Source organism: Tasmannia lanceolata, unplaced genomic scaffold, assembly GCF_043159265.1.
Source record: "Tasmannia lanceolata isolate RefF3 unplaced genomic scaffold, GAP_Taslan_0.1 ptg000013l, whole genome shotgun sequence".
Taxonomy (NCBI): domain Eukaryota; kingdom Viridiplantae; phylum Streptophyta; class Magnoliopsida; order Canellales; family Winteraceae; genus Tasmannia; species Tasmannia lanceolata.
This window is the reverse complement of record NW_027518690.1, coordinates 14,291,366-14,308,716: the sequence shown is the minus strand read 5'-3', so window position 1 is coordinate 14,308,716 and position 17,351 is coordinate 14,291,366. Positions and strand designations below refer to the sequence as shown.

General features: G+C 38.3%; 3 protein-coding genes across 4 annotated transcripts in view; all 3 read right to left on the bottom strand.

The window, feature by feature from the left end:
- The window catches only part of LOC143889861 (NAD(P)-binding Rossmann-fold superfamily protein), a 50,298-nt gene extending 39,537 nt beyond the window's left edge, over positions 1 to 10,761 (bottom strand). Inside the window, exons 1-3 of one of the 2 annotated variants that reach the window (XM_077394235.1) lie at positions 10,577 to 10,761; positions 9,463 to 9,531; positions 9,247 to 9,360 (exon numbers count right to left, since the gene is read on the bottom strand). In XM_077394235.1, the coding sequence (XP_077250350.1) occupies positions 9,247 to 9,360; positions 9,463 to 9,531; positions 10,577 to 10,666 (273 nt within the window). In that variant the 5' untranslated portion in view covers positions 10,667 to 10,761. Of the gene's footprint in view, positions 1 to 3,664; positions 3,880 to 9,246; positions 9,361 to 9,462; positions 9,532 to 10,576 lie in introns of those variants that run through there. The other variant, XM_077394236.1, reaches the window with a different exon arrangement.
- Positions 10,762 to 13,355: 2,594 nt separating this feature from the next.
- LOC143890993 (uncharacterized) lies at positions 13,356 to 14,078 on the bottom strand. The gene has a single exon (XM_077395654.1). The coding sequence runs from the start codon at positions 14,076 to 14,078 to the stop codon at positions 13,356 to 13,358; it is 723 nt and encodes a 240-aa protein (XP_077251769.1).
- A 71-nt stretch (positions 14,079 to 14,149) lies between these two features.
- LOC143890992 (uncharacterized) lies at positions 14,150 to 15,475 on the bottom strand. The gene is made up of 3 exons (XM_077395653.1): positions 15,190 to 15,475; positions 15,077 to 15,143; positions 14,150 to 14,798 (listed from the first exon to the last, which is right to left on the bottom strand). The coding sequence occupies exons 1-3, from the start codon at positions 15,473 to 15,475 to the stop codon at positions 14,150 to 14,152; spliced, it is 1,002 nt and encodes a 333-aa protein (XP_077251768.1).
- Between the last annotated feature and the right edge of the window lie 1,876 nt (positions 15,476 to 17,351).

Below are 17,351 nucleotides of genomic sequence, written 5' to 3'. Positions count from 1 at the left end.
GTTGGGCATTGGTGCACTTCACACCGATTTCTACTTGGCTGACACACAAAGATGTCCAATTTGGCTGCCTGTGTTGGGCATTGGTAACTATGTTTTTGCTAAAATTTGTTGCACATTGACTTCTTCAGTTAATTAAACACGAGAATAACTATCAATCCAAGTTGTATACTTGCAATTATGGTGGGAACAAATTTATTGAGTCATGCTTCACTGACTCACCGATATCAAAGATATCAAAGGTCAAAGGTACTGGACATGACATTGGAATTAGTGTTTGGAAAAAGGAAATATGGAAAAAAGAAATATAAGCAGTATTGATGTCTAGGCTAGCACAAGCGAGGGCGTCTCCGCAGAATGTTAGGAAGCACTTAAGAGAATTCAGAAACATTCATTGTTCTCCAGTAGCCCAAATTGTTCATCATATTAATAACCAAAGTTTCGATGTAACTTTGGAGTAAAAAAGGAAGCTCAAGAAGGAACTTGGAGTTGAACCATGGGGAGCCGGTCTTTATTCCAAAAATGCAATGCCACAGAAAATAACAATTCTTATAGTCCACAACTATGTGAACATCTGTTGCCATTGACGGCAACAACATCGCCCACATCACAACCTTCTCTGATCTCATCATCCCCTGCCCCAGAGCTATTAGTTGTTGAATATAAGACTCTCAATTTACCAAACCCAACGAGTTCTCACTTCTGAGTTTCCGATAATATAAAATCAAATACAAATGCATGCATTATCTATACTATAGTTGCCAATTCTTAGTTGTTATTTGCAATAAGAGTTAGATCTGAATTTCAGATCCGAAGTTGTAATCATGATTAGTTGTTCAAAAACTACATAGGACTGGTAATAACTGGTTCTTTAAAGTCTGGGATTTTGTTTTTCCCAATATTTGTTGCGGAACAGCAGATCAAATAGTTGTAGTTTTGCGCTTCTTTTTCATTTGAAAAAAACAACAAGCGGCAAGAACTCGGATTGGTAAGATAAAGTTCTAGACCAGAATTATATCAGAAAATTGATGATTTTAAGTTGCACCTTCAATTGCATTTTGAATGGGTAGTTCTTTGATTTTCCTTCGGGAACCTATGGATCAACACCAAGGTTATGACGGTATGCATATTATGTACAGGAAAAATCTGAAGCAGATCTATACCAAGATGAACAAACAAGCATTGAATGTTGCATTGTTATAGCTTCTTCAACTTGCTTATGCTTAGCAATCTTCTCATACAATTGAGCTTTACTGATTTAGAATGCTCTACTTCTTTGGGTGCTTTATTTCAACTTCAAGCTCTAGTGTTTTCATCTTCTTTTGACTCAAAATTTCTCTACTAATCATGTTTTCTTGTGTCCGCTACAACAGCAATAACATTTGGCTCCAAGTAGCAATTGCAATTTTTTCCTCAAACCTATGCTCTAATACCAATTCCGATGTGGACTCTCATAACACGGATCAGTTGTTTCCAGTGGCAGTGTCTTTTTGGAATAAGGACGGCCTCTCCAAGATTCTAAACAAAGGTCCATAGTTCAATTTCAAATTCCTCCTTAAGCTTCCTTTTATGCTCCAAAGTTAAAACAAAAGCTTTGGTCATGAAGAGGATGAACAACATTGTCTACAAAGAACAGTGGATGTGTCTGAATTCTCTAAAGTGCTTCCTAACAATCTAGGGAAACTCCCTCGCTTATGCTAGCCTAGACACTTTTGATATTTGTGAGACAGTGAAGCACTAGTTCAACTTCTTTAGCAGTTCGGACTAGGAATGGGCATCTTCCACCAAAGAATTATTCCGGAGATTTCTGATTCTGAATTCAATACACCAGTGGCTGGAACTGGAACACCAATCACAACTTCTGCAACTAGGTCGTTAGGCCAGGCACTAAAGTCTTATCCAAGACCCAAGACTCTCAATCCCATAAATTCTCTCAACTCTCCAAACTATTACCCTAGTCCTCTATTTATAATTGTAATCCCAATCCCTTTAGTGGCTGCCAGCTCATGCTTAGATGTCATGATAGCTAATGACAGCTAATGAAAGATAAAGCTCTGTCACCTATGTCAATATCCGCACTGATTTCAAGTTCACCAATGATCGCGATGTTCAGGCTGTTGGCTATCAGTGATGATAGGCAAGAGGGATATGGATCACAATCATGTACGTAGGTAGGACCCTCCATTCTGATTGGTAGATCGTGAATAAAAAAACCAATTAGCACCAAGCGCATGGCGCTGTCCCTTGATGGCCAACTAATCTCCTCCTTGGGATGATGTAGAAAAATGGACAGCTCGTGTCCGACTTCCTTGCCAACTCATAGGCAGCCAATATCAAGTAATTGTGGCTGAAACTTCAGCATGCATGAAGGCTATTATGGCAGTTGTCATATGCACTTGAGTTCTTTGGCTAATGTAATGCATTTGATGGCCAAGCTTGTGTTATAGCTTGAGTTTGCATTCCAAAGCTTTCACCGTCTGACCCGCCAAGCCTTCACTCTCATTATGCTGATTCGAGTTCATGTCCTCATTAGAAACTGTAGGAAATAAGAGTTATTTCTTATAGAAATAAATTTGGAAAGCAAAGCATGGAACAAAAGTAGGAAACGCGGGAAAAATAGAGAGGAAATGCCAAAAAGTGAAGGAATAAAAAATCGTACGAGAAACTCATTCAGAAAATCGTATTCCACAATTTTTTGGTCTGATTTTTGCAAAACGTTTTCCGTACGTTCCACATTCATTTTCCACTATGATTTGTGGACACGAGTGTCACTATCGACATGGACACGGAGTGTTGGACATGGCAAACTCCCAAAATTTAAAAACGAGGACACGGGTAAAATAGAAAGTACTTATAATCATGATTTGTGGATAGGGATTCGTGTGCCGAGTTTCAACATGGATACAAGGTATCCGACATGGCAACCCCTAAAAATCTAGAAATCGTAGCACACTCGTACACGTACATACATAAGTTAATGACATTTCTAGTAGTACATTTAAAAGTATCCAGAGCAGTGTCGACACGAGTGCCGTTTTGGACACGACACGACATGTGTGGCAACAATAAATTCAAAGTGCTAGCTAAATCATAGGTTTTCCACCTATTTCTCATATGTTTCACACATGCTTCACATGAGTTTTTCATATGTTTTCCACAAATTTCACATGTATTCCAAAAAAAATTCCCAAATTTTTTTCACGTGTCCTAGGAAACTTGTTTCCCACTCCCCTAATGCTCTGTTCACTCTTCAGGAAAGGAAAGAAAAAGAAAGGGAAGGAAACTGACGTGGCAAAAAGGAAAGGGAAGGAAAAGAAACCTGACAGGAAACCTGTCAGATGAGAGTTTCATTATACAGAAAGCAACTGACAGAAACTAACAGAAATATGTGTTTAGTTGCACGGAAACTCAACAAAAACCTGCTAAACATCATTTTAAACTGAAACTGTGGCAAATTAACATGCAGAATGAGGCCCACAGAACCTACACCACAAATATGTCCAAAATAAGTGGGTCCAACATATGGTTTACAATGTGCATATCAAAATAAGAAAACTACCACAAACAAGAGAAGAAAAATAATAATGCCAATGAAACACGATAAAGATCCCAGTCTGGGTGCAACATGAGGAGTGATAGGTGCAACATAAAGAGGTGATGGTGCAACCTGGAGAGGTGTAGCCACAGTCTGCATATGGGTGGCTTTCACGTTATGTCGCATAAATTCCAAAAAATTCTTCCTCTGCCTCCTCCCTACTGAAAAATGAACGATGGATGACACCACTATAACCATTCACTTGAGGTTGAAATTCTTGCCATGTGTTGAATATTCCAACACATCGTCCCCTGACAACAACATAAAACTTTATTTTCGCCATTTACCTACAAAATAACCATCATTAACAATACAAATATAGCTTCAAAAGCAAGGAACCTAAATAGAGAAGAAAAAAACAAGCCACAAATGTGATGAACAATCTATTTCCAAAGAAGTAAGTTCCTACATCTATACGTCTATGTCAAGTACAAAAGAAACCATAATACCACATGTCCAGCCGAAAAGAAATCCATGGCAACCACCAAACAAAAAGAAATCAACATGTCCACAAAAAAAACAATCATGTCCACATCAATGAACATCCATCAAAAGTATTTTCCACCCAAAAGATAAAAGAGAACATATGTCCTCATATCCACAGTATGAAATGCCCTCAGAATGCAAACCTTTCCAGCTTCCTCCAAATGAAGTGCGACCACCTTTCCGCAGTGTACTTCATAAAAACACGAACCTCCATAGGGTTACGGTAGAGGTACTCATAAGCCCTCTCCAACACGTCATCGTCGAATCCCTGTAACCCAAAAACTGCATCATGAAGTTGGTCTATGTCAAAAGTTTCCTTTGATAGATCCTTGATTGCATCTGCCACCTTCTCCATTATCGTAGTAAAGTCTTCCATCATATTCATGTATGTAGTTGCTCCTCATTTCGTCCCCCTCTGACCTTCATTGTTTTTTGCAGAATCTCTAACTGTAGATGAAGTTTTAGGCTCAGCTCCCCTTCTGCTCTCACCCACCGTAGGAGACTCTAGAATTGTTTCAGTCTCAGGGGTATCGTTAATCCCCAAGTCATCTATATGTGGAACTGAACTCTGTCTTCGCCAAAAACATGGCGGAAATCATCGAAAAGCACATGTTTTTTTCCGAAAACAATTTCTTATGGTTGGAGTGAGCCTACAACAAATAGGAAAAATATTTATAAATATTGCGAGCAGGACTAATTAAGAGGTATTTATCTAACAAATGAAAGAAATATGTTACTTTGTACTTATAGTAATCCAAGTGTTATACACATCTTCCGTCACTTCAATCTTCTTGTTCACATTATCCCACCCAAACCCACTTGTGTTGATTATAGTATTCACGGCCACATATTTCTTTTTTAGGGTCTTCACTCCTTAGTCATATCTTTCCCATGTCGTCTATTGATTACATTGCTTGCCGCCGTGTATGTCACATCTTTCAAGCCATTGGGAATCTTGTTCCCTTCTGTTATTTGTTCTAATAAGGCATCCGCCCACACCTCATCCATCTCGTTATTCCAGAACTTATTTTTTCCCACGCGACTTGTAGCCATCCTATATGAATTGAAACTCATGAGATACAGTTATACGGTGGGTAGTACATGCCATACGAAATATGAGACCCTACATAAAAAAAATATGACATATATAATATGAGACCATAAAATACGAGTTTATAGCCATTTAAAAATAAGCTAGAAACATGCCAGAAACATAAAAAAAGACCATACATATGAGACCAAACAATCCTAAGAACATCGGAAAACAACAAAACAGTAAAAAAAACGGGTTTTTACGGAAAAAAAACAAGGTTTCAGCGGAAACCCAGCGGAAAAGAAAACAGGTAAACACAGCATTACTGTTTTGTTGTTTTCCGTGGAAAGTCTTTCGATTTAGACGAGTTTATTGTCCGCAGAAAAAGTGAGGTGTCCGCGGAAACCCGCCGAGAAAGAAAACAAATAAACACAGCATTACTGTTTTGTTGTTTCCCGCGGAAAGTTTTTCGATTTATACGAGTTTATTGTCTTAGGAAAACAACAAAACAGTAATGTTGTGTTTACTTGTTTTCTTTTCCACTGGGTTTCCGCGGAAACCTTGCTTTTTTTCCTCGGAAACCCGTTTTTTTAATATTTTGTCGTTTTCTGATGTTCTTAGGATTATGGTCTCATATGTATGGTCTTTTTTTATGTTTCTGGCATGTTTCTAGCTTGTTTTTAAATGACTATAAACTCGTATGGTATGGTCTCATATTACATATGTCATATTTTTTTAAGTACGGTCTCATATTCTGTATGGCATGTACTACCCACCCTAGAAGTGTATCTCATGAGTTTCAATTCATATAGGATGACTACAAGTCGCGTGGGAAAAAATAAGTTCTAGAATAACGAGATGGATGAGGTGTGGGTGGATGCCTTATTGGAACAAATAACAGAAGGGAACATGACTCTCAATGGCTTTAAAGATGTTGGCATACACGGCGGCAAACGATGTAATGAATAGACGATATGGGAAAGATGTGACTAAGGAGCATATAAAAACCGAGTGAAGACCCTCAAAAAGAAATATGTGGCCGTGAACACAATTGGGTTTGGGTGGGATAACGTGAACAAGAAGATTAAAGTGACGGAAGAGGTCTATAATAGTTGGATTATTATAAGTACAAAGTAACATCTTTCTTCCATTTGCTAGATAAATACCTCTTAATTATATTTATAAATATCTTCCCTATTTATTGTAGGCTCACCCCGACCATAAGAAAATATTTTCGGAAAAACATGTGCTTTTTTATGATTTCCGCCACGTTTTTTAACGAGTACTATGCCACGGGTGGATGGAGTAGGGATGACCAGGCCCCTAGTCAGGAGGTGCAAAGTTCGATTCCACATATAGATGAGTTGGGGATTGACGATACCCCCAAGACAAACAATTCCAAAGGCTCCTATGGTGGGTGAGAGCAGCAGGGGAGCTGGGCCTAGAACATCATCTCCAATTAAAGATTCTGCAGAAACAGTGAAGGTCAGAGGGGGACGAAACGAGAAGCTACATACATGAATATGATGGAAGGCTTTACTACGACAATGGAGAAGGTGGCAAATGCAATCAAGGATCTATCAAAGTAAGCTTTTGACATAGACCAACTTCATGATGCCGTTTTTAGGTTACAGGGATTCGACGATGATGTGTTGGAGAGAGCTTATGAGTACCTCAACCGTAACCCTACGGAGGTTCGTATTTTTATGAAGTACACTGTGGGAAGGAGGTCGCACTTCATTCGGAGGAAGTTGGAAAGCCTTGCATTCTGAGGACACTTCATAGTGTCGACATGAGGACATATGTTCCTCTTTTATCTTTTGGGTGGAAAATACTTTTGATGGATGTTCATTGATGGGAACATGGTTGTTTGTTTTTTCTTCTTCTTTTTTTGTGGACATGTGGATTTCATTTTGTTTGGTAGTTGTCATGGATTTCTTTTTGGGTGGACATGTGGTATTATGGTTTTTTTAGTACATGACATGGACGTAAAGATGTATGGACTTCTTTGGAAATAGATTGTTCATCACATTTGTGGCTTATTTTTTCTTCTCTATTTGGGTTCCTTGCTCTTGAACCTATATTTATAATATTAATGATGGTTATTTTGTAGGTAAAAGCCGAAAAGAAAGTTTCATGTTGTTTTCAGGGGACGATGTGTTGAAATATTCAACACATTGCAAGAATGCAAACCTCAAGTTAATGGTTATAGTGGTGCCATCCATCGTTCATTTTCCAGTAGAGAGGAGGCAGAGGAAGAATTTTTGGAATTTATGCGACATAACATGAAAGCCGCTAGTATGCAGACTGTAGCTACACCTCTCTAGGTTGCACCTATCACTCCTCATGTTGCACCCACACTAGGATCTTTATCGTGTTTCATTGCCATTGTTATTGTTCTACTCTTGTTTGTGGTAGTTTTCTTATTTTGATATGCACATTGTAAACCATATGTTGGACCCACTTATTTTGGACACATTTGTCATTTTCCTTTTTGCCACGTCAGTTTACTTCCCTTTCTTTTCCTTTCCTTTCATTTCCCGACGAGTGAATTGAGCATAAAAACTGTTTCTGCAGAAAAAAAACGAGGTTTCCGCGGAAACCCAGCGGAAAAGAAAATAGATAAACAAGGCTTTTCCGACAACTATGGTCTAAACAACTCAACTAAGCCTTTGTCCCAAACTATGGTCTAAACAAATAGAGAGAAAATTATACCAACTCCAAATTGAATCTCAGAGCTGCAAAAGTTCTTCAGTAAATAAAAACTCAAGATGTCCATTTTTTTTTGAACGGAAACTCAGGATGTCCATAATCTCAACAAAAGAAAAATACTCTTAGAATCCTACCCTAAACTGCAAAACGACATTGGCTATTGATTAATCCCTAGCAAAACTAAATCAACTCAAATATGCAAGTCCTAAGCACTTTAGACTTACAAAAACTCGAAACTGATTTTCGGAACCCTGTTTTAACGTATAAACATGCATAAGAATTAAGAAGTGCCCCAAAAGAACCCAATTTAAACTACTCTAAAGTTGATGTGATCCAGGGAGGGGGAAATAGAAGATAGAGGGGGAAAGGGAAGAAGAAGGGGAGGAGAATAGAAGAAAGAAGAGAAAAGACAAGAAATTAGAGAGGAGAAGAAGAATTAGAGAAGAAGAGGGATAGGGGAGAATCTATGTTCTCAATTCATTAATTCATCATCAAAATCTAAAATCCCTGACACATGATGGCCTTATATAGGCAATTGAAAAAACTTGGAAATAAAATAACAGGGAAACTAAAAGCTATAATAACTAAAACGTGGAAATAAAAATCCTAGAAATAAAATGACATGGAAATAAAAATTCTAAAGTTCTAATTGGCAAATATGCCACTTATTGGGCCTACAATACGCATCAAAAGTCCAAGAAATTTAATGGCAAATCATAAAAATAAAAAATGACGCCCTTCGCCAATTCTTTCCCAGAAACAAGCTGGGCCCAACTAGATGTCACTATCCAGTGTCTAGGATGACATCACTTATAGGTTATTTGAGACCATTGCTTCTGCCAAAGCAATTGGCTTTTCCTTTCTTCTTCACATGAGGATTAGTCTTTGAAGTGTGATTTGCGCCAATAAATGAACAAATGATCCTTAAAAATGTGTTTGTAAAAAGAAAAGGTGCATGACAAACAATTATGGTAGAGGAAAAAATTCTAATACCACAAAAAAGAAAAATAATAATCATAATGACAACAATAATGACCGAGACATAACAATCTAACAGCTAGCATTACATCATACAAAACAAACAAGTAAAAAGAAAAGGTATAGAAAACGTAACTAAAAACTAATTTCCATTAGGTAAATCACCGATCACGAAGTTTCAACTTTGAGAAAAGGACATATCATATGATTTATCATATTTAGTTACGACTCAAGAGCCTCTGAATGCTTCATATTTCAATTATCATAATTGCTTATGGTGGGGTATAATTATGGCATCTAGTATGAAGATCATAGTGCCCAAAAAAAATTGCAAACAGATGTGAATATAAATCAAGGTGATAACATATGCAATCAATTCAACATTGAGTGTATTTGCATACTAAAAAGATGTAAGGAATAAAGAAAGGAGAGGATAAATACACACAACTATGGCAACTGAAAATTCACGTATCCGTTCATAATTCTCCACAATACCCATCCTTTGAAGTGCCATAAGCCTACTGTACGGGTTGCTGTCTACCACCTCAGTGCTCATATCCTGCTCATCGTTTCACATGCGTACGTCAGAAAAAACATTCATCAGATAATATCAGAAACCAAACAAGCCAAAACATAGAACCATGAGTTATTTCATAAGGACCTTGACTTTGGAACGCCGAGTAGGCGTAGATTTCGCAAGACTTGTGACATGTTCTACACGCTGTTGTAACTGCAAAACATGAACAAATAACAGAGTTTAAAAGCTAATTACAATATTAATAGTGGCAAAATGAATTGAACTGCAATAATTAAAAAAGGTAATCATGCAAATGATAAGAAATTAGTTACTAGATGAGACAACAAACACAAACAGCAGTAAGTTTCCAAAACTAGTAAAAACGGTCATATAAACCCTGAACCCTTGAACCGATCCATCGAACACCTGTACTTTACTTCTGTAACTCTGTCGACTGGCAATATAAAACTTGAAAAAAGAACAGAAGCAGATGATTAAATATGTAAAATCCGAAACAGAGAGAAAATAGCAAAATGCATGCATTTTGGGAAATGATATCTGCGCCAAGTGTTTCAATAAACATGCGCTCCACTTGTTTGTCGTGTAGTATTTAAAGGGTTTAAAGAGCTTTTTTGAGAACCGTAATATCCTCTGAAATCCCTTTAAATACTACAAGACAAACGAGTGGAGAGCTTGTTTATCGAAACACCTTGGCTCAGATATCATTTCCCTTTTCCTCTTCTCTAATCTCGACCTAATTATACAAAAATCAATATAATCATGTAATGAGATCAGAAAATTCATAGTTTTAGGGGTTAAGCACATTTGATAAATGTAATATCAACAATGTTTCAGCCAATTTCTTCACAGAAACACAAGATTTGACAAAATCATCTACTTCACTTTTCCGTTGCTCTGTCGATTAGCAATATAAAACTTCCAAAAAGAACAGATGCAAAAGATTAAAATCCGAAACAGAGAGAAAATAGAAAAATGCAAGCATCTTTCCGCTTCTCTTATTTCGACCTAGTTGTACGAAAATCAATATAAACATATAATGAGATCAGAAAACTAATAGTTTCAGAGGTTAAGCACGTTTGACGAACGAGTTTTTCTGCCAACTTCTTCGCAGAAACGGAAGATTGAAGCCTAGGAAGAGAAGATTCTCGATTTAGGTTTCAAAAGAAGGTCTGATTATAGAACGTGATTTCATCTTTTATTTACTGTACAGATTCAAAAGAAGAGAGAGAATGAATACCTTGGTGATCGAATCGTGATGGATTGGATCTGGTAATGCAAGTTTGAGAGCTTGTAGATCTTCGAGCATCTCTTTCAGCTCCGACTCCATTCTCTCTCTCTTTCTCTCTCTCTCTCTCTCTCTCTGGTTCTTGTCCGAATTCAGAAACCCTAATACGAGTGCGATTCAGTTTTTCTCGCCGGGTTATGGCTTTTTGACCTTCATTGGCCCGATGCGCGTTACATACTGTCCGTAACTCGTTCCCGTTACGGGTGGCGGGTGGGTCCCATCATCAATCCCCTTCATCCAGTGGGTCCAATCTTGGATTGATTGACCTTAATCTTGACTGCTTAGTTAGTAGACCTGGCAAACGCGACCCGTGCCCGCGGGTTGACCCCCGACCCACCCGCAAATTTGTGGGCACGGGTCTGAGTTTTAGTGACCCGTCAAAACTAACCCGCGGGTGACCCAACCCGCAAAAACACGGGTCGGGTCGGGTCAACCCTCGGGCACCCGCTTTTTTAAGGGTGATGATTTTGTTATGCTAATCTAGTTAGATGGCTTCTTTTTCTAATGCCAAGGATGGTGATTTTGTCATGCTAATCTATTTTTAAAGGGTTTGATGCCTGAATAGGTTATGGCTGGCACCATAGGTAGATCCCAACCCTCCGATTTGAATGTTAGAGGGTTGATCACTTGATCCTAACCCTCTATAGATCGGAGGGTTAGGATCAACCTATTGAAATGATTTTTGGGGCAACACCTATTTAGCCTGTGGGCCATCTAATGGACGGTTTGGATCATCCCACGGTGCCGGCCATACCGCCCTCATCAAAATCTAGTGATAACATTTCCCAAAATAAGCAACTGTTTGAATTTGCGGGTGACCCGCGGGTTGACCCGGCCCACCCGCGGGCCGCGCGGGTCACCTAAATTCTGACCCGCAAAAATGCGGGTCATTTCCTCACCCGACCCGTGTGACCCGCACCCGCATCACCCGTGGGTTGACCCGGCCCGACCCACCCGTTTGCCAGGTCTATTAGTTAGTGGCCTTTAAACAGATGGAGACGAATGATTTAAACGGATGGTTTTCAAGTGGGGCCCACTTCATAGGATGATCCAAGCTGTTTATTTGATGAGCAAGAACGTAAATAGGCTGTACCCAGTGAAGCATCTCCATAGGGTGATCGCATCCCCACCTATCTATAGAGGACCGCACATTATATTATAGAGACCTATATTGATCCGACGGTTAGGATCGTCCCTATGGAGACGACTTATTGGGTACAGCTAGGGGTGTAAACGAGCCGAGCCGAGCTGAGCTTGGCCAGGCTCGGCTCGGCTCGTTAAGCTAAAATGTTAGGCTCGGGCTCGGCTCGGGCTCGAACCAGGCTCGGCTCGGCTCGGTCAGGCTCGGCTAGGCTCGCGAGCCTTATCGAGCTTGGCTGGTTGGCTATTTTAAAAAGAAAAAGATGTCTCGCAGAGGAAAGGCCGCTAGCAAAAAGAAAAAAGTGGTTGGGTTATTTTAAAAAGAAAAAGGTGTCTCCGGAAAGTTCGCTAGCAAAACGAAAACGAAAAAGAAAAAAAGTAATCATTACTGAAAAAAAAATAGCTAAAGTTTTAAATGAAAAATTACGAATAAAAGTTGGCAAGTTATGACAATTAGCAAAAAAGTACGAACAAAAGTTTACAAGTTATTACAATTACGAAAAAAATAGAAAAAAGTCATGATTATGCGCTGTCACAGATGTTTCCTACTACTGTTTACTACTGCTGTATTATATTTATTACGGAAAAAATTTACTATATATTTTTATACGAGCCTTAACGAGCCGAGCCGAGCCGAGCCTGGCCTAAATCGGGCTCGGCTCGTTAAGCTTAACGAGCCTGGCAAGCCGGCTCGGCTCGGCTCGTTAAGGATTCGAGCCGAGCTCGAGTGAGCTTCCGAGCCCGAGCCAAAATTGACACCCCTAGGTACAGCCTATTTACGTTCTGGCTCATCAAATAAACGGCTTGGATCTTCCTATGCAGTGGGCCCACTGTACTTTCTGAAATATATTGTATTTCATACGCACACATCATATAGAATCTAGCTGAATCTCATCTTTGGTCTTACTACATGCCTTCACTTAATCATACACATAGACACTAAGATGATAGATAGCATTTCCATGTCTCCTCCTTCTGTTTGTACAACTTACCTAGGCACTAGGGATGGACATATATGCAACTTACTTAGGCATTAGAGATGGACATATAGATGCATAGATAGTTATTCGGGACGTTTTCTCTAATTCTACAACATAACTAGACATAGATATATACAGGGACGGAGCCAGGAATTTGCCCCGGGGGGCAAACAAAGGTTGGGGCAAGGGCAAACAAATGTTGTTATAATAACGAATAAGTTTCCATAAAGTATAAAAAGGCATTGAGGGCCCCCTCTTTCTTTCTATTAAGATTTTGATCTTAGCCATTCAAAAAAGTATAAAAGCTAAAAGATGACAAAAATTGTACCTCCAACTTCTTTCAATTAAGAAATCAATTACATTTATTTTTCCAGGTCTACAGAAAGTTTGCTTAATTGTCCTCGGCGACTTTTCATATTTCGGAAACGCTGCATAATCGCCTCATCTTCAACTGTCTTGAAAGTGTTCTTCTCAATAAATGTAACCAAGTTATCATTCATCCATTGATCTCCCATCCTGTTGCGTAATCTATTCTTCACAATGTTCATTGCAGAAAATGCCCTTTCAACTGTGGCAGTTGCAACTGGTAAGATGAGTGTAAAAATTACTAATTAGTAAACGAAAGGATATAAGATATCCTTTCTCTTCTCAACCATCTTTTCAGCAAGTTGTCCAACTCCATTTAATGTTGAAAATCCAGTATCAGGACACATATCGATAATAAATGTCTCGAGTTGATTGTCAAGAGCAATCACATGTCCTTCTGAAAAATCATATGGGTAAAGCTGAGCAAGCCGAATCAATTTTTGCTTATCAAAAGCAGCGAATGAATTAGTCAGATTCAAGCACGCAATGCAAAGCAACAACTTTGTATTTGTCTCATTAAATCGGTTGTTAAGCTCTTGAAGTTGCATATCGATTACAGAATAATAAAGATCTACACGATAGTGATGTAGATTTGTCACTTGAGGAGCTTTACGTCGCGATCGACATCGAGAAAAGTATGCATCATCCAAGTTAGGAACAATAATATCATGTTTACCACAAAATGTGGAAACATCTTCAAAATGAGAACTCCACCCACCTTCTCTCATGCGTTGTAAGCGTTGCTTAGAAATATTGACTAATCTCACCGCATTCACAATGTCTTGATCTTTTCGTTGCAATGCCTGTGATAATTCATTTGTGATTCCCAACACAACTTTCATTAAATGTAGGGTAAATATGAAATCAAACCTCTGCAGTAAATCCAACAACAAAAATGCTTCACCTTTCTGCTCTGAATTCGAACCATCTTCACGAATGATTTCAATCACAGATGAAAATAAGACCATCAAACTAATTAGAGAATTATAATGTGAACTCCAACGTGTATCTCCAGGTCGTTTAAGTCTAGTCTCTTGATTTAAACCACGGCCAGTAGGAAGCTCATTTTTAGCTCATTTTTTCTAAGCGCTTCAATAACTTCTGCGATTCGTTTCTCATGAAGAATATCACGACGCTTGCATGATGCTCCAACAACATTGAAAACATTTGTAACTAAGTTGAAGAAATTTGCAATTTCACTATTATTTTTTGCAACTGAAACTAGTGTCAATTGAAGTTGATGGGCGAAGCAGTGAACATAATAAGCAAACTTGTTCTCCAATAAAATCAATGTTTTGAGACCATTTAGTTCACCAGGCATATTACTTGCTCCATCATATCCTTGACCACGCAATCGACTAATGCTTAATCCATGTTTAGCTAGCATCGACTCGATCGTCGATTTGAGTGTTAAGGCAGTGGTATCGGTAACATGTGTGATGCCCAGAAAACATTCAATCACATGCCCACGCAGATCAACATAGCACAAGACTATAACAACTTGGTCCTTCATTGATATATCACGCGACTGATCAACTAAAATGGAAAATAGTGCATCCCCAAGGCCATTGATAATGATATTAGTTGTTTCAATTGCCCCAGCATTCGCGATTTCCTTCTGAATATCAGGTGCTATTAGCTTAAGATTTTCATGAGCATTTTGTAATACCACACGATTAATATCATCGCTATGCTCAGCAAGAAATCACAATAATTCTAAAAAATTGCCTTGATTATTGGAGTCATCGGATTCATCACGACCTCAAAAAGATAATCCTTGCTGATGTAAAAATCGAACACAATCAACTGAAGCATGCAAACGAATTCGGTAGTCATTCCGATAACGATCTGACTGCCTATTCATTATCGTCTGAATACTTTGATTTTGTTTCATTAAATTTTCACATTTCTGACGGGCTTGGTTATGTGCACTATTATGAGTTCCAACATGATTGTCTAATTTTACCTTTTTCCAGTTTCTAAATCCTTCAATAACAAAAGAATCTCCACCTCGTTGAGCTCCAACATCGGGCCTAAAAAGATAACAATGTAAGCAAAATGAGGCTTCTTTTATTATACTGTATTCCAACCAAGTGGCATGCTCCTTAAACCAAACAGAGTTGAAACGGTGTGACAGTTTTCCAAATTGTATGTATGGAAAATCATGGTCCTTAGGTTGATAAGGCTCCCTTTGCAAATAATGTCTCTGAATTTTATCCCTTTCATTGGGATGATAATCAGAAATCCGAATTCTTAATCCCGGATCTACAGGAAGATCTGCAATATTAACCTCAACTCGGGGCCGCTTTGAGCAGGATTGTGCTAACTCTTCAGTAGCGTTGGAGTTTTGTCCAGGGTTCTCCATTACCTTGAAAGCTACATTGAAAATTATTGTCAGTTTTTTCAACTTATTCAATCACAAAACAATTCAAAGGTTTGTCTTTTGACAGAAAGATTCTCAAATGATAGAAATGGAGCACAGAATAGCTCAAGAATTATGAGAGCATAATGATTTTTCTTCAACACTAAGAGAATCACAAGTACAAGGTAACAAGCACTTGGACAAGAAACTAATATTCTTTGGATATTAGTTTATATCCAAAGAAATTTTTTCACACTTTGTTGCGGTCTTTTGTGTGACTTATTTATTGTTTTATAATGAAATCAATTCTTCCAACTAGTTTATATTATTATAAGTAGGATTCAAATTTTATAAGGAAATCAAACAGGCAGGCATGTCATTGGAAACCCCACAAATGAAATTACAGAATCTGCTCAAATATAACATTTGGAAAATGAATAGACTACAAAAGCTGTATGGAAGTATGAGAAACATGAAATTACCTCAGAAGGCCCAACTAACCAGTGGAAGAATAATATTGTCAATACAGGAACTATGCAGCCCACTAGCTTGGAGGGAAAAAATTTCAGACCTGCACCAACATAAGTTACATAACAATAACATTAACTCATTAAGTGAGGGGTAATGAGGTAATCAATCAGGAAAAAAATGCAGATTATGTAGTCTTGCTAAAGACTGTAGCAAACTAATTGTATTTAGTTTTGAAGAAACCTCCCAAATCGATCCAAGCAGAACACATACGATTCTCTAATCTCTTTTTGTATAAAAAAAAAGATTGAAAGAGAAAGATGGATGGATAGATTGAGAGAGAAAGAGGGAAATATTAAGAGAGAAAGAGGGAAAAATTGAAATAGGAAGTAGGAAATCTCATAATTAAAAAAAATAGATTGAAAGAGACAAAGGGATGAACATATTGATAGAGAAAGAGGAAAAGATTGAGAGAAAGAGGGAAAGATTGAAATAGAAAGCTTGAGCTCTAACAATTAAAAAATAGATTGAAAGAGACACTGGGATGAAAATATTAATAGAGAAAGAGGGAGAGGTTGAGAAAAAAATAGGGAGAGATTAAGAGAGAAAGAGGGATGGAGTTATGGAGAGATTGAGAGAGAAAGAGGGAAAGATTGAGAGATAAAAAGGGATAAAAATACCTGAAGGGCTGAATGAATCGCCGGATTCGTGGGGCAATGAGTCCTAGACTCATAGAGATGGAAGAACCCCAAAGGCGTGGAGAACAAAACCCTAAATTGCTTTGAGTGGAGAACAAAACCCTAAACTCAAGGAGAAGGGAACTCTAAATCATTTCTGACTTTTTGCTCAAGTGAAGTACGATTGCTTTTTTATGTAAATCACAATACTGTTCAAATGTCCAAAAAGCCCATTGCACCATTCATAAAAAAATAAAATAATAAAAAGGTGCAAGGGCAGTTTAGGAATTTTATTATAAATGATTTTTTTTTTTTGAAAAATTCCAAGGGGGGCTGCCCCCCTTGGATCCCCCTTGGCTCCGTCAGAATTGCCCGCGTATTTTCTCCCCTGACGGATAAAGTACCACCCTTCAACGTTATTCGTTAAGTCTTAAAGGCAAAGAAAAATGTTAAAGGGGGTTAATTGAAAAATGTCTCTATTTCTTATAACTAGCGTCAGTTTTATACTTATATATCCCTCTACCATATTCGTATCTAAAACTTTTAGTGACGCTTACAATCTTACTGCAATGATATAGCTATGATTAGGGGTGCAAGTTTGGCCCTGTCAGCCCTGACCCGCCCTGAGCCCGAACAGGGTAAGGACTGGATTTTCCAACCCTGGGGCGGGTCAGGGTTCATTTTTTTAGACCCTGACTCATGTCGAGTCGGGTTCTGGGTTAATGCCTCGGGTA

Coding starts and splice junctions, on each gene's coding strand:
- LOC143890993 (XM_077395654.1), bottom strand. CDS start 14,078: ATGGTCTTATTTTCATCTGTGATTGAAATCATTCGTGAAGATGGTTCG.
- LOC143890992 (XM_077395653.1), bottom strand. CDS start 15,475: ATGGAGAACCCTGGACAAAACTCCAACGCTACTGAAGAGTTAGCACAA. Junction 15,144..15,189: donor TGCCACTTGGTTGGAATACA/GTATAATAAAAG, acceptor TTATCTTTTTAG/GCCCGATGTTGGAGCTCAAC. Junction 14,799..15,076: donor GATTTAGAAACTGGAAAAAG/GTAAAATTAGAC, acceptor TGCTGAGCATAG/CGATGATATTAATCGTGTGG.